Source organism: Pimephales promelas, chromosome 25, assembly GCF_988280905.1.
Source record: "Pimephales promelas chromosome 25, fPimPro1.hap1.1, whole genome shotgun sequence".
NCBI classification, from domain to species: Eukaryota; Metazoa; Chordata; class Actinopteri; order Cypriniformes; family Leuciscidae; genus Pimephales; species Pimephales promelas.
This window is the reverse complement of record NC_142793.1, coordinates 5,020,878-5,044,242: the sequence shown is the minus strand read 5'-3', so window position 1 is coordinate 5,044,242 and position 23,365 is coordinate 5,020,878. Positions and strand designations below refer to the sequence as shown.

Sequence of the window (23,365 nt, the reverse complement as noted above, 5' to 3'; positions counted from 1 at the left end):
ACAGATATGGCTGTTTTTGTGAATAACAAAAAAGACTGGTACGCAACAACTCTTACAAGCTGCTTGCGCTATTTGTTCTGACTGGAGCGGAAGAAGATTACCACGACAATTGCGTATTTCCGGTCACAAATACGGAAGTTGTGAGAAAGGTCTATGAGCTTGTGGTGGTACACTGGTTTAAAAGCGGGTGTATGACATGTAATGTAGCATTTCACCGAAATGCGAACAATGAACCTTTGGTCTAATAAAACGTCGTTACCTAGTCAATCGTTCTCTGAGTTTTGTTTTCATGATAATCGAATGTAAAGTGTTTTATCTCTAAAAACGGTTTAGCGTATAATGCTAGTAATGGGGGTATTGACTAAGTAAAAAGAAATCGCTAGTTTATACCACTAACAAGGCTCAAAATAGCCCCACACTAACGCAGTAACAAAATGAGGGTCCATACATGCAAAACGAAGCATTGAGAACTTTGTAAGTGTACAGACAGTTTAATAAGAAGATACTTTATGAAGACAGTTCACTTCGCGTATACAGACAGGAGCCATCTTTAAAAATAGTCTCGATAAGTCGATCCCCGAACGCCGTTCATACAGTTCAGAAGTTCGCTGAACTTCATACAGTTCAGATCACTCAGCACGACGTTCGTGGTTTGACTTATCGAGACTATTTTTTAAGATGGCTCCTGTCTGTATACGCGAAGTGAACTGTCTTCATAAAATATCTTCTTATTAAATGGTCTGTACACAAGCGTGCCGCACAAGCCCTCAAAAGTGAAGCCAAAATGTCTCGATCGCCCCCCTGTGACCGGACCTAGTATAGCTCATAACCCCCGCCTCCCCATGTTATTAAATGGGACGCGAGACCAACTAAACAATTAAATTACACTTCACATATCCTTTTTCCAAAGATAGTTTCTGTCAATTACTGTAGTTTCTATCATGTTGATGTAATTTTAAGTGTTCGTTTTTAAAATAAGTTTGTTTTTAGTTAGTTATGTGATGATAAAAACGGTGCTCTGACATCATGATTGACAGCTGTGATTGACAGGTTCTCTGTGCGAGGTAGTCACTGAAGCACCAGCGGACTTTTTTTTAAATAATGTTGATTATGTGGTCAGTAGTTGTATTTACCTTATTTTAACGAGGTTCTGCAATCAGCAGATATCATTGGAGAAGAACGAAGCAGACAGAGGACACTTAATGAAAGTGCGCGGCGTCACGCTTGCGTTTGATTCAGCGAGAATGAGGGCACGGCCTTGATTGAAAAGAGCGAAGGGGCGTCGTCCATCTTTTTTTACAGTCTATGTCTGTACACTTACAAAGTTCTCAATGCTTTGTTTTTCATGTATGGAGCCTCATTATGTTACTGTGTTAGTGTGGGGCTATTTTGAGCCTTGTTAGTGGTATAAACTAACGATTTCTTTTTACTTAGTCAATGCCTCCATTACTAGCATTATACGCTAAACAGTTTTTAGAGATAAAACTCTTTACATTCGATTATCATGAAAGCAAATCTCAGAGAACGGTTGACTATGCACCGATGTTTTATTAGACCAAAGGTTCATTGTTCGCCAGAGTTCTCCTTTAAATACGCGTCTGCATCAACACACAACGGCTCTTTTAAAGGTGCCATCTGTAATAATTGAGGTAAAAATATCCAAAAAATGAGCTACACGCAACAAAAGAATGAGAAGAAATAAGTGCAATGATGTAATTAAAAAACTGACAAGTTATAGTGCTGCCGAGATATAAACCTAAATTAGCATGCTAAATTACTAGCCCCGGCCCGGCAGGTGTCGTAATACCAGTTCCGGCCATGGGAGGCGGTATGCAGGCGGGCAACATTACCACCAGCCAAACTGCAGTACACGAGTGAGTCGCGCTCTCGCAGGCTTGTGTGTACTTGAACCTGATGTCAGTCGTGTGAAAATACAGCCCAATACTACATTTCAGTTCAGGGAGGAGTTCAAGATTGGTCGATATCACGCATGAGGAATACATTTTGGTAAGTTGTAGCATACTGTATCTTTCAACAGTGTTCGGGTTCTTTTTCCATTAGCTAGTAGAGACGATCGGTTCACGTGCGCTAGGGATCTCTGGTGTAACATGTACAAGCGCCAAAACGGTATTTATTGTTTGAATTGCATAATAAAATTGACAGAATCTAAGAGCTTAACTAACCTGCTTGCTAAGTATTAATTGCATGTGTCTCACTGTGAATTCGTGAGAGTTGGCAGCTTTGAATGGCGCTAGGTTGATCAACATCAGCGAATGCTGTCTGTCAAATTAATTCAAACTAACAATAAAAGTGTAATATGAACAAAAGGAATACCGTAAACTTAAAATAATAGCCCGCAGGCTTTTATTTTCCCATATCGTCGAAATGCAACAGCTTGTTTTTGAGACAGGCGTCTATGAGTCGGTCTTCATCATTTAGTGTTGAGATGTTGTTCATTGAGTCTCTGATCTCTAAAAATCTCCAAATGCTCCACGTGAAACTGCGGTCTTCCGACCTTTTACTATCGTGACAAATGATTTGAATAATATGCGGAGAAAGAGAGCAAAACAGCGCTCGCTTGTGTTGTTTGAAGACGTGAGTGCGTGCGGCCGCGGCACAACACATCTTCTGGAGGTATACTGCCCCCATCTGTTATGGAATATGGAATATTTTTTGATTTTTAGTTCCAGATGGCACCTTTAAGAGCCACCAAAACTGCATTGAATAATTTCCAGTTTATCTCAACATAAGTAGAAAGTTGCATCAATGCATTACATCAACACTCTCTGGGCCACCGTTCTCTAAATTATCAGTTACCACTATTTATTTTATGTCTGTAAAAAATAATGTGTTTTTTTTTTCAACTTAAATGCTGTGCTATCAGTTTATCATCTTAAAACAGTCTTCCCAAAGGTAGACATAAAGGTAGACATACAGTATAAACCACTGAGGCCTGAAATCATGTATATTCTGCAAATACACTCACCTAAATGATTGTTAGGAACACCTGTTCAATTTCTCATTAATGCAATTATCTAATCAACTAATCACATGGCAGTTGCTTCAATGCATTTAGGGGTGTGGTCCTGGTCAAGACAATCTCCTGAACTCCAAACTTAATGTAAGAATGGAAAAGAAAGGTGATTTAAGCAATTTTGAGCGTGGCGTGGTTGTTGGTGCCAGACGGACCAGTCTGAGTATTTCACAATCTGCTCAGTTGCTGGGATTTTTGCCCACAACCATTTCTAGGGTTTACAAAGTGTGAAAAGGGAAAAACATCCAGTATGCGGCAGTCCTGTGGGTGAAAATGCCTTGTTGATGCTAGAGGTCAGAGGAGAACGGGCCGACTGATTCGAGCTGATAGAAGAGCAACTTTGACTGAAATAACCACTCGTTACAACCGAGGTATGCAGCAAAGCATTTGTGAAGCCACAACACGCACAACCTTGAGCCGGATGGGCTACAACAGCAGAAGACCCCACCGGGTACCACTCATCTCCACAAATAGGAAAAAGAGGCTACAATTTGCAAGAGCTCACCAAAATTTGACAGTTGAAGACTGGAAAAATGTTGCCTGGTCTGATGAGTCTCGATTTCTGCCAGAACAAGTCAGAATTTGGCGTAAATAGAATGAGAACATCCATCATGCCTTGTCCATCCCTTTATGCCCACCATGTCCCCATCCTCTGATGGCTACTTCCAGCAGGATAATGCACCACAAAGCTCGAATCATTTCAAATTGGTTTCTTGAACATGACAATGAGTTCACTGTACTGAAATGGTCCCCACAGCCACCAGATCTCAACCCAATAGAGTATCTTTGGAATGTGGTGGAACAGGAGCTTTGTGCCCTGGATGTGCATCCAACAAATCTCCATCAACTGCAAGATGCTATCCTATCAATATGGTGCTATCCTAAAGAATGATTTCAGCACCTTGTTGAATCAATGGCACATACAATTAAGGCAGTTCTGAAGGCAAAAGGGGACAAACACAGTATTAGTGTGGTGTCCTAATAATCCTTTAGGTGAGTGTGTATCCAAATTGTCTAATAAAAATTACTCTACCGTCCTTCTAGACTAGCACCTTTAATCATTCAGTATCTCTGCACATTATAACATCCTCTTCATCAAATGAAATAAATCTTTTAAAGCATAAAAGAAGTCGGACAGGCCTCATTAGATTATGGTTTGAGTTGCATCATTCTTAAAGCTACACTGTGTGATTTTTACCCCCATCTAGTGGTGAAACATTATATGACCATCCAGTAAATATTAGTTTCTGTTCCTCTCAATTCCGATTTCGTTTTAACTCCTACGCTGGCCAATGTAGTCCAAGATTAACATGGCTTCTAGTTCGACCTCGTCCATGAGTGTTAACTCAAACATAAACGCGAAAGGCGAAGCTTGAATTAACGGGTATGTCCCTTTTTGGCTAATGTACATTCAAGATGGAGGGGCAACATGGCGACCGATATTAGAACCCCTTACCCGTATGTATTTTCAATGGCATATTATACACTAACAAGAATACTTTATTACTTGAACAAAGTAAATAAATATACATTAAGCAGCACATATATTTTTGAAAGAACTAAGTGTTTTTAGCTAAGAATAAACTAAAAGAGTTACACAGTGTAGCTTTAATACTAGTGCAAAATGCCCGTGCAAAATAATTTGTTTGTGTGTGTTTTTAGCAATTCTTGGTTTGGTGCTTTTGCATTTGTGCAAAACAATTGCAATTGCATTTACTACAAATGATGGCCGTGAAAGAGACTGCGTCACGACGATTCAGGGAGCAAATCTGCTTTAAATATAATACTAAGAAGAAAACAGCGTAGCTGACTTACAGATTCAGTTAACAAATGAATAAGAATGTTTATTTTTAAACCACAATTACACAAACCTCTCTAATGTAAGAATGTTTATTTTTAAACCACAACTTTTAAACCACAAACCTCTCTAATGTAAGAATGTTTATTTTTAAACCACAACTTTTAAACCATAAACCTCTCTAATGTAAGAATGTTTATTTTTAAACCACAAAACTCTCTAATGTAAGAATGTTAATTTTTAAACCACAACTTCAATGTGTGCTTCTATTACAGATATATTTACTGATATCTTTTGCATTTCTAATCCAAACAACGTCAAACTCGGCACTGCACTTACTCGTGCCCGTAGCAAGACACTTGTCAAGTTTGAGATCCATCGGACTAACGGTTCGAGAGAATAGACAGTAAAAGAAATATAGTTCGAGAGATATGCGATGAGTAATTCTTCTTAATATTTTTTTAATGGTGGTTGGCAAACAACTGAAAGGTGCATTACCGCCACCTACTGAATTGGAGTGTGAATCACAATAGCATACTCTACTCACTACTATTTATATAAATAAATAAATAAATGAATACATATGTAAATAAATAAAGATCTAATACAATTACTCATAATAAAACACTATCATTCACAACATTACTAATACAATTTTAATAACATCTAATTTCATAACATATTGATTAGCCCAGTTTTTTCCAAACAAATAAATATTTCTCTATACCCCACATGCCCTGAATTCAGTTGTAATATTTCTTTCATTTCAAATCTAATTTGTTCTTTACTTAGTCTATCTCACAGAATCATCCTTTCCCGTTTATACTTATGACAACTAATAACTACATGTTCTAAAGTTTGCATCATCACATTTGTTTTATGCTGGAACCAGAGCCATATATTGAGAGAGTTGCGACACGCATTGATGTCGCCGCAAGGCTGTCACGTGGTTCATGGAAGCCCCATTAGTTCCAAAACAACGCTGTCATGTTCTTCTATGGACAGACAACAGCGATTGCATTATTAAATGCTAAATTTAAAATAAAACACACATCCAAGTACTTTTTAAGCTGTTATTGCATTTGCTTAATGTCAGTGTTGCATTTGGAGAGGCAGGGTGACAACTTAGATACGTTTTTTAGGCTATATTTTTGGAGAGAAAAGCCTAGTGTTCATGTTTGCATTGGTAGTTATACTGGCTTTAGCGGCTCTAACTTAACTTTTCCATGTCATTCATCTGATGATGGACGTCTAATGATATTTATTTTAGCACAACTGGGCTGTATTAGGTTATTGATTCCCGTGATCTTGCTTATAAATTCGGATTCAGCCATTAGCCTACCGTGATCACGCAAAGAGGACTGCCGTGGTGGTCCGTTCAGGATTACAACCACAACCAACATAAAATATAAACGATTACGCTGTGCATGTACAAATGAATGATTTAGGAGGGAAATAGAGCTGGTAAGTCCCGCCCCTTCCGCTAACCCCGCTGGACCTCTAGGTTGAAAAATCGTCAATGAAAGTGAATGAGAGAAAATAATTATTTTCTAATCCCGTTTGAATTTTGCAATGAATGTGAACATATGTTGTCTGTGAATTTTTTATATAATATTTCGTGAAAAGAGTGCTACAATTTTGAGGGTAGAATTTTCATATGGTTACCCAGATAGCAAACTGACATTGAATCAACGTGGAAACGACGTCTCTCATGACATTGAAACAACGTTGATTTTGCTCATCGAATTAACGTTGAACCAACGTCAGATGCGGCATTCTTCAAAGCTAAATGAAAATCGAAAATTGGTTTGCTTTCATAACGTTGAAACAACGCGTTGATTTCAAGTTGATTTTCCGTTAGTTTTGAAAGAATGACGCGTCTGACGTTGGTTCAACGTTAATTCGATGAGCAAAACAATGTCAGATCAACGTTGTTTCGATGTCATGTTTCTACGTTGATTCAATGTCAGTTTGCTATCTGGGTAGACTTTGTGTGAGAGCACTTTGTGGACTACAACTCTTCGCTGCTTTCAACGCATTTGATATACGTCACCACCACTAGCACACGGATCCTGCTAAACATGCTGCGTCTTAGGTGCACTTCAACGCCTTCTTTCAGGGAGAGGACAAACTAGTTGAGCGTGGTGAAAACCACTTCAGGTCTGGGCATGTGGAAGGGTTTTGGTACGCAAGTGGGGGGATGGCCGTATGCGACGTGTAGTCTTACTCGTTATCTCTATTCCACAACTGCTAGCCAAAGAATCATACAATATACTGTCATTCTCGTTACATGAGAACTTATATAAAAAATCCACAGACAACATATGTTCACATTCATGGCACAATTCAAACGGGATCAGAAAATAATTATTTTCTCTCATTCACTTGCATTGACGCTTTTTCGACCTAGAGGTCCACTTGGAGTTTTACGGATGCTTCCGGCTCATGGGACCTATTTCGGAAAAAATATGTATGGGAGTCAATGGTGAGAGACAACTTATCTTTTTATTCCGTCTGAACTGTGCCCTGTATTACACATATGATGTTTGTCAATTTAAAAGATAATTCTGAAAGTCAAAAACGTCACCGTTTGTCATAAAAGAAGAAGAGTAACTTTTATGTGAAAATCACTCAATGAACTACATCTCCCTGGAAGCGAAACAACGAGCGAGATCCGCTGCTCGTGTGTGTACAGTCTGGTACAAAACACTCAGGCATGACGGCGTAACATTATAACGTAAGACTATAGAAACAATGACATACATTAGCCTCAGTAAAGTTACCTTCATTCATTGAGAGAAAATGTGCGCCTTTGGGGTTTGTAGTCTTTTTAATTTCGTATTTTCACAGTCTTCCACCATAACGGTTTCACATCAAACGGCGACTTTCTTTACTTTAAAGTTTATCTTTTAAATTGACAAACATCATATGTGCAACTCAGGGCACAATTCAAACGAGATCAAAATATTTGTTGTCTTTCGCCATTGTCTATTTTTTCCGAAATAAGGTCCCATGGTGGTCGACCAGAAAGGGAGGGACTTAGGCTCTCTATTGACTGCTCCGATAACGTATCAACAACTCTGTTTACAGCAATGTTCAGTAAATTTTAACTTTATAAAATGAAACCAGAGAGATAGTAATTTTTCTTATTATAGAGATTGAATTTTGACTGCGTAGTCATTTTTTGTACAATTTTTAAAAAAAATCTTTTTATTTTATTTTTTTCTATTTTGAATGTACTTTATTTTGTATAGTGCTATGGACCATTTTATATGTATATGTATGTCCTGAATAAAGATATGATGATGAGTTAATGAGTGAGTTAACTATGTTCCTAAATACGATCCATAACTGTTGGGATTCAATTCAGTATGATGTACCCCTTCATCCTACTCTAATCATAGACTAAACCATTCATCAGAAAACACACACAAATACATTTATACAATGTACTGTGTACAGTACAAATGTTTCAATCACACATAATAACTAACCCAGCTGGTAGTTGCCGTGCGAGTAAACCTGACTCCTCTGATCTCAATAGGTGCTCTAGCGACAGAGGCTGCAGTCTTTAGCCTCCTTGTTAGAGCGCCTGACTCTCATGCCGGTTCGAGGCTCGAGTGGGACCAGGGTGTAGGGGTTACACACACACACACACACATATATATATACAGTATATATATATTCGAGTGCTTCGAGCGGCTTGTCATGTCACACATCAAATCCATTCTTCCCCCCACCCTGGACCCCTTCCAGTTTGCATACCGTGCCAAACGGTCCACAGAGGACGCAATCTGCTCTACCCTCCACCCAGCCCTCACCCACTTGGAAAAAAGAGACTCATATGTGAGATTAGGCCTACTCTTTATAGACTTCAGTTCTGCATTCAACACAATAATACCACAACAACTAATCCGCAAACTTGACGAACTGGGACTCAGTACCTACCTCTGCAACTGGCTACTGGACTCCCTCTGCCAGAGGTCTCAAGTAGTACGTGTTGGAAATAACATCTCAAGCAGCATCACACTGAGCACGGGGGCCCCTCAAGGCTGCGTGCTCAGCCCGCTGCTCTTCACCCTGCTGAGTGCTGACGCATGACTGCACTGCAACTTACAGCAACAACCATATAGTGAAATTTGCTGATGATACTACTCCAGTGGGACTCATCACCAAGGGCGACGAGACCAAATACAGGTTGGAGGTTGACCTTCTGACCACATTGTGCAGGGACAACAACCTCCTGCTGAATGTCAGCAAAACTAAGGAGATTGTTGTTGACTTCCGGAGAGGCCACACCCAACACCTGCCACTGACCATCAATGGTGCTGTGGTGGAGAGAGTGAGCAGCACCAAATTCCTGGGGGTGCACATCAGTGAAGACCTCTCCTGGACCACCAACACTGCATCACTGGTTAAGAGGGCTCAGCACCGCCTGTACTTCATGCGGAAACTCAGGCGGGTAAGTGCTCCACCAGCCATCATGACCACATTCTTCCGAGGCACCATTGAGAGCATCCTCTCCAGCTGTATTGCTGTGTGGGGCGGAAGCTGCACTGACTACAACAGAAAAGCCCTGCAGCACATAGTGAAGCTGGAAGGATTATTGGTGCCTCACTCCCCTCCCTGAAGGATATTTACACCTCCCACCTCACTCGCAAGGCCATCACAATCGTGAGTGATGCAAGTCACCCTGCTCACAATTTATTTGAACAATCGTGAGTGATGCAAGTCACCCTGCTCACAATTTATTTGAACAACTGCCCTCTGGGAAAAGGGAAACAGAAGCCTGCGCGCCCGCACCACCAGACTCACCAACAGCTTCATACACCAGGCTGTTAGGAGGCTGAACTCTCTCCCCCATCTCCCCCCAGTTACATAACATCCTGGACTTGCACTACTCCACTTGCGCACTTGCGTTGCTGTCTTGTTTGACCTGAAAACTGACTTTTGCACTGTTATTATATTGACCGTATGCATAATTGAACAAAATTGAACTGACTTTTTCACTATTTGCACTTTTGCACTATTATATTGACTGTATGCATACAGTATATGTATGCACTGAAAAAAATGACTTTTTGCACTATTATATTGACTGTATGCATAATTGCACTTTCTCAACTCATATTTGGCTGCTCTATCTGCCTTCATAGTACGTGCCTTCCTTTTTTTTAGTTTTACCTATTATGTTTTGTCTGTTTTTGTCTGTACACCGTGGGATAGAGGGAAACGTAATTTCAATCTCTTTTATGTCTTGACGTGAAGAAATTGACAATAAAGCTGACTATTGACTTTTGATATATATATATATATATATATATATATATATATATATATAAACACACACACACATATAAATACAAACACATATACATTATATATTATAAAAAAAATAGGGCTGTGCAAAAGTTAATTGGATTAATCGCATCCAAAATAAAAGTCTGTGTTTACATAGTATATTTGTGTGTGCTGTATATAATTATTTTGTATATATAAATACACACACATGTATGTATATGTTTAAGAAAATGTGTTATTCCTATATAAAATATTTATATTTATAGAATATAGATTATGTATTTATATATATATACAGAATTTAAGCGCAAATAATTCTTAAATATATACATGCATGCATAGATATTTATATATACAAAATAATTATATACAGCACACTCAAATATATTATGTAAAACAGACTTTTATTTTGGATGCGATTAATCGCAATTAACTTTTGCACAGCCCTAAAAAATATATATATACATCAGGTTACCATAAGTTAGCTAACAACGTGTTTGTGAAGTAAGCTGTCGCTGCTATCCTATTATTTTCCAATAAACATTTACTAGACCTGGCTACATAACATGTAACTACAGACTAGATTCACGAGAGGTCGGCTAATGTGTGTAAAAGTAAAAAATACTGTGATTTCATTCATTTACCAGCGAGCGTATTTCGGAAGCACTGAAAATGAAGGGGGTTCAATGCTGTATCTAGTGTTGGCTCCACGACACGCGTTACTTCCGCATTCCCAAGTTCCTATGGCGGTCATCGGAGTGTCGGAACTCTCTCTCTCCATGGCTCTGGCTGGAACTACATTGAGGGGAGGGGCGTTTTGCGCCTTGTGACGCGGTATTGGTTTCTTTCAGGTCCTGTAAGTAAATATAAAAGCCACCTTGCATTGCTGAACATTACTTGCAATCATCGTGTTACTGGAGTCTGTGAAACATGTCTGGAAGAGGCAAAGGCGGCAAGGGACTCGGGAAAGGAGGCGCTAAGCGTCACCGTAAAGTTTTGCGCGATAACATCCAGGGTATCACCAAACCCGCCATTCGTCGTCTGGCTCGCCGCGGCGGGGTCAAGCGCATCTCCGGTCTGATCTATGAGGAGACCCGCGGAGTGTTGAAGGTGTTTCTGGAGAACGTTATCCGCGATGCCGTCACCTACACCGAGCACGCCAAGAGAAAGACCGTCACCGCCATGGATGTTGTGTACGCGCTGAAGAGACAGGGACGCACCCTGTACGGCTTCGGGGGATAAACGACTGAGACCACGACAAACCACACAAACCCAAAGGCTCTTTTAAGAGCCACACACTCTGACACATAAAGAGTCTTTCCACATTGATGGTATAGAATAGTAACATTCTTTAAAGTACATAAATCAGTATTATTCATGGAAAAAGGATAAATATGCGAGAACATATAATATATCTTTAAATGAATAAGGTGCCCATTTGATGTATGTCGCATAATTGCATTAAATTCACACAAATATTAAAGTTTTCTTAAGCAACCTTTCTTACCACCTATTGCATTATTAAAGTGATTTACAGAAACAAACAAAAAAGATGATGGTGAAAATGGAAGGGAAATGTCAGCGGTAAAGTTGCTTTGAGAAACCTGGTATGAAAGTTATTTTTTAAAGGGATCTTATTGTTGCTATTATTCAGATAACACGATCATCCATAACATTGTCCTTTTCTTCAAAATTACATTTAACTGAAAATAAATAGCGGGAAATGAACAAAGGAAACGGTGTCACTCAAACATTAGGCGGTAGGAGGGGCTATCATTAAGCCGCTCGTGGTTGGCTCTTGTTCCTCTCGTGATTCTTTGAGTTGTCCAATGAAACACGATTTTAGGTTTGGCCTATGAAAACAGACAATCAGCAGAATCTCGAGTCTCTCTGAAAATTTGCATAAGGAGCGAATAAATACCTGTGTCGTACTTGCGCTGACATTGAGTCGTCAGTTAACTGATTGCATCATCATGCCTGAACCAGCAAAGTCCGCTCCTAAGAAGGGATCCAAGAAGGCCGTCACCAAGACCGCCAGTAAGGGTGGAAAGAAGCGCAGAAAGTCCAGGAAGGAGAGCTACGCCATCTATGTTTACAAAGTCCTGAAGCAGGTCCACCCTGACACCGGTATCTCCTCGAAGGCGATGGGTATCATGAACTCTTTCGTCAACGACATCTTCGAGCGCATCGCCGGTGAGTCATCTCGCCTCGCGCACTACAACAAGCGCTCCACCATCACTTCCAGAGAGATCCAGACCGCCGTGCGTCTGTTGCTGCCCGGAGAACTGGCCAAACACGCCGTGTCCGAAGGCACAAAGGCCGTCACCAAATACACCAGCTCTAAGTAAAGCGGGATCCGAGATTTCAGCTATCACAAAGGCTCTTTTAAGAGCCACCCACTTTGTCCATTGAAAGAGCTCCTGTTTGTTGCTGATAAAATAGTGAAAATTGCGTATTCTGACGAACTCTTTCTCTCGAGTAGTTCTTAGCTGTTGAAACCATAAAATAACAGGGTGTCCGTGGGGTTTTAAAAAGTGATAAATCAAAATTGACAAATTTAAGGCCATTAAAAGTGTTAAATGTAGTCTGAGAGGTATTATTTTTTTTTAAATTAGGTATTATTTTTTTTTTTTCAGACTATCAGGTGTCCTAATTTGTGTTTGCGTTAGTCCGTATAAATATGGGCTTCAGCTTTTCTGGGCACAATCAAAGATCTTTCATCTCTGTCTATGTTTGATGCTGACGTTATATTCAGTGGCTGGACGATATGTACTGAGACTATATATAACCCTGATATAAGTGATCACCCGGATTTAGACCTGCCTATATTCTATTTATAAAGCGTTCACAGGCAAATTTGCTTTAGCCTATAGGTCTATGTTGCTTTTATATTTCCCTTTTATTGAAATTAGGCAAACATAAATGTCAGGTGACACGATTGCTGGCTGCATGTCAAGATCACTGGATCTTTAGTAAGTTGTTAGGAGTCCAACTATATTGAGTCCAACATTTAGTTTAAATTTATCAAATTGTTAGTTTTAGTCGCATTTTCGTTTAATAGTTTCCCCTATTAAATCCAGTCACGCAGCAGATCTTTTCCCACTCAGTCAGGTTGAGGGGGGTTGTACCGGCGGGAAAGTGATGTCAATGCATTCCCTCTATTGTTTGGTGTGTAAAAAAACATCATTGTCAACTGGATGGGAGCTAATGCACTTCGGTCGCAAATGCAATCCACTAAACATAAAAATGGAATGCGTGCTCTAAATCTATTAATTTTTGTATGTTATAAGTCAAACTCTGTGTAATAGAAAGGTCGCTGGTTAACACTTGCAATTCAGTGTCGTGATGGTTTTAAAAAAATCTGAAGGTAGTAAAAAAGGTATTAAAAAGTAGTAAATTTAACTTAAGGATTACTGTATATACCCTGAATAATTAAATGCATAAATCTTCCATCTCAATCTCACTCATCTGAATAACTCTCGGAGCCACCAAGTCATCGACTTATACAGTCTGCAACCACCATTTTCTCTTTAAAGGTAAGGTTTAGCCACATTTTTTTCATAAATACTTTCTTAAAGTGGTTGAAACACTGACACTAATCAATAATAGAAGTGGTCTAAACCTAAATACATGTCCAAACATAATATAAAATAATGCGCATACTTGAATTATTAATAACCTCCTCAGATGTTGCAAATACCACCTTCAAAACTAAATATGAAATACACGTGTAGTAAATTGGTAGATTTTCTAAACTAATTTGATGCTTTTTTTAACTCCTTAACCAAAGCGACGTACTAAAGATGACCTGAACTGAAATTTGAGAAAAGTTGATGTAACTGATGCATTTTATTTATTCTCATTGGTACAATTATTAAAATGGCAGAATTTGTTAAAAGGGATAAAATGGTACGTTGAAGTGTTTTTGTTACACGGGGGCGTTACATTCGGCTACGTCACTGGCGAGCTACTCCGTTGCCTACCCGCACCAGCAGAACAGCCGTAGCTCATAAATCGCGTAGGATAAATAAATAAGATTTTTTTTTTTTTTTTTTAGCGACAGAGTATAGAGATATGTACTTTTGTCAATGTCTGAGTAAGTTGCTTGAAGTGTCTGACAATGTCTGCACCAAATGTTTTATTTAGCAAAGTTACAAGTTCAACGCATAACGTTAACGTTACTCAAATCCTTGATATTTGGCAGAGGGGAAAAGATCCCATAGTTCACTGAACAGGATGGGATCGGAATTCCTCCTTCCCAAATACCCCCTCGCCCAAAGAGTGAACTGCCAGTACGCTGTTAACTTAAACAGTCTGAGAAAAGGATAACAAGTTAGCCTAGCCCAGTTGCCATTCCGTAAAATACCCTGCTACTTATGGCAAAGAACATAATTGACAAGAAGTGAAAGCCAATAGAACGTTCCATTGCAACACCAGCGCCCAGCAGCAGCCCTACGCTTCCGCCATTTCGGGGGTGAAAGCGACTCGGCAGTCATATAATATATTTAGTCCAGTGCAGAGGTCATTTTTAGTTTGAAATAATTAGGTGATTATTTTAACTCACAACAGATAACGTTATAGCAGTTTAAAAGAAGTTGCTACTGAACCAGATTCCCCCCCCCCCCCATGACAGGGAAGTTTAAAGTCCCCGTGAAATCAAAATTGAACCTATTTACTTTGTTAGCGCATATTACTAGTCTTGTGGTGAACAATTAATCCGTGCAAGTAAAAATATATTTAAAAAATGTTTTACCTTGGTAATCTTTAATCAAAATCTGAAAAGTTACTTCCGGTCTGGAACGGTTTCTTTTTCTGATGACGTAGGTTTCACAACTTGGGTGGGGAAACGCTTAACCACTCCCCTCAAACCGTTAGTTTGCTATGAGCGAGAGATGGAGAGGAGGAGCGCTAGAGTAAAACCCTGCCCTCTGTTCAATATTCCGTTTCACTTGGAAATACGTCACAGCACTGGAGAAAAATCGTTTGCAACTTCCGGTTCACGGGGACTTTAAGGATTTAATTAATTATTACTCTCCACATTAAGTGTGACAGGTAAGAATAAAGTGATATGAGTTCATAAAGTTATAATACCATTTCCAAGATATAACGGTACATAAAAAAATAAGTTATCAATGAAATAAATGAATCCAGCAAATAAATTTAATTGTACTAAAATGTAAATGTTGGACAATAAATATAACCGCAATAATAAACAAATAGTAAACTCTTTTTTGCAGTATTATCTTATATTAATGACCATTAAAGCAAGACTATGTAATAAAAAAACAAACAAAAAACACTAACGTTAAAGTTATAAGATAACAGACACAGCATGCATCATGTTCTATAAGATCATCATGTTTGTAAGCATGATCCAGGCGATTAAAACATACAAAATATATATTCAGACCTAGTGGAGTTGGTGACTAATAATAGTAGTAAAGGTGTAAAGTTGCATAAAACGGAAATACTCACTAATGCAAGAAAAAACTGTTATCTGTGCTGCATGTTGTCCAGTAACTCCAGTTGGAATTTTCACTCCGAAATGGCGGCCGTGGTACCGAAGCGCCACCTGGTGGCTGTTACCAAAAAAGCATCAGAGTTTCGCCTCTTGTTCTTCTATACTCTTTGCTTATGGGGCGCTCCAGTGTCTCAGCTTGGACATCCATTAGAGATAGCATAGCCTCCTCCAACACATCTCGCTCACCGCACAGCATCCGAAATGAACGGTGCATGCATTTTGTTCCAGGTTGTTCTCTCTGCAACAGATCGACCCCAGCGCCCGCGCCCACACCAGTCACTCCCCCAAATGACCCTGTACTGTAGTGGAGCCTGAAACTGATCGTCCTCCATGTGGTGGTGGTCAGATACTACTGGTGTGTCCCTCACAGGCTCAAATGGGTAACGTAACCCATGACGTTAAAAGTGCTCATTTTCGTCTATAGGACCTTATGGACCTTCGCAGGTCCTACCATGCCAGTGACTTCATCGAAATGGCCAGTGCTCTTGTTCTAACAAGTGCAATTTTTGTGTCGCTTAAAAATTTGATTTTATTATAAATTTTAGTTGCCACCACTAGAAGTGTTTCAAAATCCACAAATGCGTGAGGAGATTTACAAATGCACAAGAACCGATGCACAAATGCTGAGGGGATTTACAAACGCGTGACGTGATTTACAAATGCACAGGCACCGTTCACGAAGGTGATTTACAAATGCACAGAAAGCGTTCACAAATAAATACCAAGCAGAGTTGTGTTTGTGTCATAAAAAAACATTTGGAAATATATATATTTTATTTGCAAATCTCTTTTTATTTATTTGTGAGTTTTATATTTTTTTGTGAAACTTAACATTTATTTGTGGAACTTTATTTATTTGCAAATTTGATATATTTTTGTGAATCTCTTACATTTATTTGTGGAATCTATTTATGTGGAATAAAGCAACAATTCTACCCCCATAGAACTCTCTATGTGCTCTATGAGATGGGATTTATCTGGCCTTCAGATTTCTGGGTCACGGGCTGAAGGAATTTGGAGCAGCGGGGAAACATGGAACCATCAATTTGGGTATTGAGAAGCACCCACAGTATAGTTCTGGAAGTTTTATGTATTTTTATATTTTATGCAAACAATGTTGAAATCTCTGCGGTCACAGATTTAACATGTCAACTCCGTCATTTGCTTCTGCCATAAGCCCACATTATTTCAAATTGGTTTTAAAATAATCATGTTTAACAGCAGAACAGTGGTGAAAAATGTACAGTATCCATGATATTGTACAGAAAATTCCATCAATCAAAGTCACCAAAATCAAAATGCACCAAAAGAGCTCTTTAACTCTGCGGACTTCCATGAAGGACTGCGTATCAAGTTGGTCTCCTTACGCTTTCAAAACACTTGAATATTTGTGTATACTGTAAGACTGGAAAACTGGAGGAACTGGTAGAGGAATGACACCTCCTTGAGAAGACAAAGAACCTTGCTGGAAATTACCATTTGAACTCACCATTTGAGACAAAAGTCTCACCTAACCAACATTTCTTCCCCCCATCCCCCACTTGTTCTATCACCAACACTCACACATGAATATAAATGGTTTAATGTGAATGATTATTATCAAGTATTATACATGTTTAGTATCAGTTGAAATGTCTCAGGGTAACTGGTACAAATGTCTAATTTCCAAATAAGTAAAACAAAAGGTAATAAGGTTTTTAAGAAATTATAGATAACATTCACACAAAGGATGATGGGATGGTTAAACCCTCCTGCTCTCAAAAGGTATACCTCTAAACACAAATTACCATTGTTAGCACATGTTTCCATGTGATAGAACTTTACAAAGAAATGCAGCAAAGGGATTGGGCCGTCTGTATCTCAGATCAGCCTGTCATTGTTGACAGCTGCCGGGACTCTAAGCTTCATATATTTCCTAATGTTGAGTTTGCATCTCTTCTCTTTATGTTATTATGTTATGTTATTGTTATTGTATTGATTATATTTGAACTGATTATGACATTGGCATGATACATTTACCTGACATAATAAATTGTTACATTTGATTATTCTACTTGACTTTGACATTATTTTCATTCAAGAGTTTAAAAAGAATACTCATTCGCTCATATTTAATGATGCACAGATATCATTGAAATCTTTTAATTTACGGAGTCAGATGAAATGATGAGAAAATACATGATAAATGTACTTGATTTAATCAAAATTACTTGGCCACATGGAAAGACAGTAACGTGCAGAGACCTTCCCTCCTGATCACAATATGGCATGCATATTTTGAAATAAACTTAAAATATATTGCATATTTTCCATATTTTGTTTTGAACGTGGTATTTGCATTATATTCTAAAACATGAGGAGCCTTTTTTTAACAATTCAGGTATGGGTTTTATTTTATATTTATGTATGGACATCTATGTTTAAACTACTTCAATTATTAATTGGTATCACGATGTTTCAACCACAATAAGTGTTTATGAAAAAACATGTGGCTACACTAACTGTACCTTTAAAAAGAAAATAGGTGTTGCACAGACTATAGATTGCTGAATTGTGGCTACAATTGTTCAGGTGAGTGAATTAGAGAGATTAATGAGTTATATTATTTACGTGTTTTTAATGCTTCAACAGCTAAGACGTCATTCATCTAATAATCTGACCATTTATCAGAATGCGCAGTTTTAATCATTTTATCAGCAACGAACTCTTTCAATGGATGTAGTGGGTGGCTCTTAAAAGAGCCTTTGGTAGCTGAAATCTCAGATCCCGCTTTACTTAGAGCTGGTGTATTTGGTGACGGCCTTTGTGCCTTCGGACACGGCGTGTTTGGCCAGCTCTCCGGGCAGCAACAGACGCACGGCGGTCTGGATTTCTCTGGAAGTGATGGTGGAGCGCTTGTTGTAGTGCGCGAGGCGAGATGACTCACCGGCGATGCGCTCGAAGATGTCGTTGACGAAAGAGTTCATGATGCCCATCGCCTTGGAGGAGATACCGGTGTCAGGATGGACCTGCTTCAGGACTTTGTAGACATAGATGGCGTAGCTCTCCTTCCTGGACTTTCTGCGCTTCTTTCCTCCCTTACCGGCGGTCTTGGTGACGGCCTTCTTGGATCCCTTCTTAGGAGCGGACTTTGCTGGTTCAGGCATGATGATGCGATCAGTAAACTGACGACTCAGTGTCAGCGCCAGTGCGATACAGAGGATTTATTCGCTCCTTATGCAAATTTTCAAAGAGATTAGAGCTCTGCTGATTGTCTGTTTTCATAGGCCAAACCCATAAAATCGTGTTTCATTGGACAACTCAAAGAATCACGAGAGGAACAAGAGCCAACCACGAGCGGCTTAATGATAGCTCCTTCTACCGCCAAAAGTTTGAGTGACACCGTTTCCTTTGTTCATTTCCCACTATTTATTTTCAGTTAAATATAATTTTGAAGAAAATGACAATGTTATGGATAATCGTGTTATCTGAACCATAGCAACGATAAGATACCTTTAAAAAATAGCTTTCATGCCAGAAGATCTTTCATCTCAAAGCAACTTTACCGCTAACTTTTATTTTCACCATCTTTTTTTTGTTTGTTTCTGTTACCACTTTAAATTGTAATTAGGTGGTGAGGAAGTTTTCTTAAGAAAACTCTAATATTTGTGTGAATTTAATGCTATTATATGGCGTAATATACTTCTAATGGGCACCGTATAATCATTATAAATAGTAGAATCTAATCTTGAAGAATTTTCTTTCTTCCGTGATTTATACATAACTGTTTTATGTACTTTCAAGAACGATACTGTTCTTTAACATCGATGTGGAAAGACTCTTTATGTGTCAGAGTGTGTGGCTCTTAAAAGAGCCTTTAGGTTTGTATGGTTTGTCCTGGTCTCAGGCGTTTATCCCCCGAAGCCGTACAGGGTGCGTCCCTGTCTCTTCAGCGCGTACACAACATCCATGGCGGTGACGGTCTTTCTCTTGGCGTGCTCGGTGTAGGTGACGGCATCGCGGATCACGTTCTCCAGAAACACCTTCAACACTCCGCGGGTCTCTATGGCGTTCCGATAGGCTCTTTAATATAACTTTGCAACATGCACTCGTCTCAGTGAACGTGACGTCTGCGTCTGCCGAACGTGACGTCTGCGTCTGCCGAACGCCTCGTCTGCGTCTGCCACATCACTCGTTCGTCTGCCGAACGTCTCGTCTGCGTCTGCCGAACGTGACGTCTGCGTCTGCTGCGGGGCGGGGGTGTACCAAATAGCTCATAAGGAATGCATAGGCCTACTGCTCTTCAATTATGTTTGTTTATAAATTAAGTGTTTTTACCTTGCTTATACATAGGCTATATATTTTTTTCAAATAGTAGCCTAAATATTAGGCCTAATTCACACAAATTATCTTATTAAAATTTTGTTTGACATAGTTTCTTGTCAATATTCCCAAAGAACAAGATGTTATTGCATCATGCCTATTTGAGAAATGTAAGCATATTTACGGCATTTATTTTAAAATAATGAAAAGGGTAATCTAAGGACAGGGTGACCCTGATATTTATGGAAATCCGTCGTAGGTACTCCCATAGCGACGCATAACTTGAATCCCTGAATATGAAAGTGTATCACTGAATATTACATATTAGTAAATATATTGTCTCACATTTTTAAATATATGAAAATTTCTTAGGTAATATGCAATATATTGTACTAACACCTTATAATTCTGTATATTTTCAAATATAGCCTACTGTTAATCCATGCAGCGTTTCTCAAAGTGTGGGGCGCGCCCCACTGGTGGGGAATAGAAACATGACAATTGGGGCGCGACAAACGGGAGAAAATGTGGTTATTTTTTTATTTTTTTCCATCTCTATTAATTCCTTTATATAGGCTATTGAGCGTAAACTCAAAACAAAACAACGACATAAAGACTACACATTTTATTTTAATATTGAATTGTTTCTATAAGAACGCTTGAAATGTATTTTTATTGAATTTCAGGCTTTAGAAAGCTTGAACTTTCTTTAAACGAAACAGTTCAAAACTAAAATAAATAGATTACTCTTTAGGCTAGGCCTATTTCTAGTTTCGTTTCATTTATGACGAGATGTGCTTCAGTTAACGAGTTACCGCGGCCCCGTGCAACTCCATGCTTATGGCTGTCTGTTATATTTGCTTTATTTATTAAATCCAGGCAATTGATTGATGAAAAAAATATTAAAATGAATACAATTTAGGCTATACAAAACGAAATTTACTTCAAATAAAGCCTTTCTTCTAAACAAAACTTAATGAAGTGGTCAAAATCATCTCTGTCGACCCACATCTCTCGATATATATTGCCTATCTATTTCCATAATCACAGATGAAAAAAAATAACATTATAACAAATATGAAACTAATTGCAGACTCTTTTTTTATTAGAAATGGCTGAACATTCATTTAATTCTGAAGTTTACAAACAAGGCATTCTTTTGTAATATCTGCAACATTTATCAAGTACACAGATAATTTTGCATGCATTTATAAATTATTATGGTAAATCACAATAAAGTAATAAATAAATATGAACGCAACTCGTTTAATTACACGTTATTAAGCATTTTACTCCCATAGAAAATCATTAAAAGAACGTTTAAAGTGGTTTAATGCAGATTAGAAAGTGGTTTAATGCAGATTAGACCAGGGGTTTGTGTGTGGACCACTATTTAATCAAGAATTTTTTTATTCAGTCTGGTTGAAGTCCCCATTAGGATAGAAAAACATGAACCCAATTCCTATTACAGACGCAGACGTGACGTTATAAGGCAGACGCAAGTGTCACGTTCATTGAGGCGAGTGCATGTTGCAAAGTCATATTAAAGAGCCGATCAGAACGCGCGATGCACTCGCTTCACTGAGCCGTGCTGTACTGTGGATAGCGTGTTAAATACGTGTAACAATAAATAACTTCACTGCCACACGTGAATAACGCGTGACGTCTGACTCGACACTTCACTGCCACGCGTGATTTGCGTGACGTCAGCGTCACGTCAGCGTCACGTCTGCGTCTTAAGTTGAATAGAAATAAATAGCAGAATAAAAAAAAAAATAAGACGTTGTGCATGTTGCAAAGTTATATTAAAGAGCCTATCGGAACGCCATAGGTCTCCTCGTAGATCAGACCGGAGATGCGCTTGACGCCCCCGCGGCGAGCCAGACGACGAATGGCGGGTTTGGTGATACCCTGGATGTTATCGCGCAAAACTTTACGGTGACGCTTAGCGCCTCCTTTCCCGAGTCCTTTACCGCCTTTGCCTCTTCCAGACATGTTTCACAGACACAATTCAAACAATGACTACAAATAATGTTCAGCGCTGCAAGGAGGCCTTTTGTATTTACTTACAGGACCTGAAAGAGACCAATACTGCGTCACAAGGCGCAAAACGCCCTCCCCTCAATATAGTTCAAGCACAAAACCACTGTCTATGCAGAAAGATAAACAATTAACGTCAAAGATGGTTTTAAACTCAGTAGAGGGGAGTAGGTTAATAATAAAAAATTTTAAGTAGAACAAATTTGATCTTTAGAATATAGATAGGCTATTAGTATTAGTATCAGTATTCTTTTCTGGAAGTTGATGGACTTTGGCTGTAAATGGAGGAGCTGAACATGCAGCAACATTGAAAGCACAAGTCCTGATTGTTCTGGGAGTTGTGATATAGTGTCTCTGATCTATTCCTAGAGTAGATGGCGTGAATGCTCTTTTTAAGAATGCGAACTGCCAATAAGCTCAAAGAAGAAGAAGACTGTCTATGACCTTGGAAAGTCCCTGAACCGCTTGTAGTTTTGAGTTTATTAAAAAAGTCCAAAGAAGAGTACATTGGAAAGGAGATTAATGCCTTTTTAAATAACACATTTTATACAGTATTACAAATATTTACAGATGGTTCTAAGGAGAACCTATCAGTCAAAAGGTTGAGTAGGAGTGTTTATTCCACACTTTAAAAAACAGATTAGTTTGAGGTTGACTGATGAGGTGTCCGTGTACACTGCAAAGTTAACAGCTATAATAATAGGACTACAGTGGGTTGAACAAGTCAGACCAAATAAAATAGTCATATGTTCAGATTCTTCTTCAACTTTAATTAGTATATTACATGCAAGATCAGACAGAGAAGATTTGATAATGGAAATATATTTATCATTATAGAGACTGAAAGAGGCTGGAATAGTAGTGTATTTTTGTTGGGTACCAGCACATGTTGGGGTATCTGGTAATGAAGTTGCTGATAAACTAGCAAAAAAAGCACTAGAAAAGAGAAAGGTGGATGTTAGAGTACCTATGGGAAAAAGGAAGCAAATTTGATTTTAAAGAGGAAGTTAATAAATAGATGGCAAATTAGATGGGATAGTAGTAGCAAAGGGAGGTGGTGTCATAGTATCACAAAGATAGTAGGGAGGGTAAACTGCCAGGGAGGAAATAGGAAAGAAGAGGTTTTGCTGTCTAGGTTAAGACTGGGACATACAGGGTGTTAAATCAACACTGGCAATTATGGGATTACACGAGACTGGATTATGTGATGAATGTGGTGTATCTGAAAATGTTTGTCATGTATTATTTAGTTGTAGTAAATATAATATTTTTCGGGATGTGTTATTCAGTCATTTGAAGAATGGAGAGGAAAGAATGAAGAGTGAGGATATTCTAGGAAAAGGTTTAATGGACAGACAGATATGTAGAG

The 23,365-nt window shown here is 38.8% G+C and overlaps 3 protein-coding genes across 3 annotated transcripts; 2 read left to right on the top strand and 1 right to left on the bottom strand.

Annotated features, from left to right (window-relative positions):
• Window positions 1–11,053: 11,053 nt before the first annotated feature.
• On the top strand, window positions 11,054–11,561 carry LOC120468108 (histone H4). Its single transcript, XM_039656748.2, has one exon. The coding sequence runs from the start codon at window positions 11,064–11,066 to the stop codon at window positions 11,373–11,375; it is 312 nt and encodes a 103-aa protein (XP_039512682.1). The 5' UTR covers window positions 11,054–11,063; the 3' UTR covers window positions 11,376–11,561.
• A 188-nt stretch (window positions 11,562–11,749) lies between these two features.
• On the top strand, window positions 11,750–12,603 carry LOC120468107 (histone H2B). Its single transcript, XM_039656746.2, has one exon. The coding sequence runs from the start codon at window positions 12,107–12,109 to the stop codon at window positions 12,479–12,481; it is 375 nt and encodes a 124-aa protein (XP_039512680.1). The 5' UTR covers window positions 11,750–12,106; the 3' UTR covers window positions 12,482–12,603.
• A 5,228-nt stretch (window positions 12,604–17,831) lies between these two features.
• Window positions 17,832–18,846, bottom strand: LOC120468106 (histone H2B). Its single transcript, XM_039656745.2, has one exon. It carries the CDS (start codon window positions 18,798–18,800, stop codon window positions 18,426–18,428), a length of 375 nt encoding a protein of 124 aa, XP_039512679.2. The 5' UTR covers window positions 18,801–18,846; the 3' UTR covers window positions 17,832–18,425.
• Between the last annotated feature and the right edge of the window lie 4,519 nt (window positions 18,847–23,365).

What these genes read in the sequence shown, in the direction of transcription:
- LOC120468106 (XM_039656745.2), bottom strand. Translation starts at nt 18,800, where the DNA reads ATGCCTGAACCAGCAAAGTCCGCTCCTAAGAAGGGATCCAAGAAGGCC.
- LOC120468107 (XM_039656746.2), top strand. Translation starts at nt 12,107, where the DNA reads ATGCCTGAACCAGCAAAGTCCGCTCCTAAGAAGGGATCCAAGAAGGCC.
- LOC120468108 (XM_039656748.2), top strand. Translation starts at nt 11,064, where the DNA reads ATGTCTGGAAGAGGCAAAGGCGGCAAGGGACTCGGGAAAGGAGGCGCT.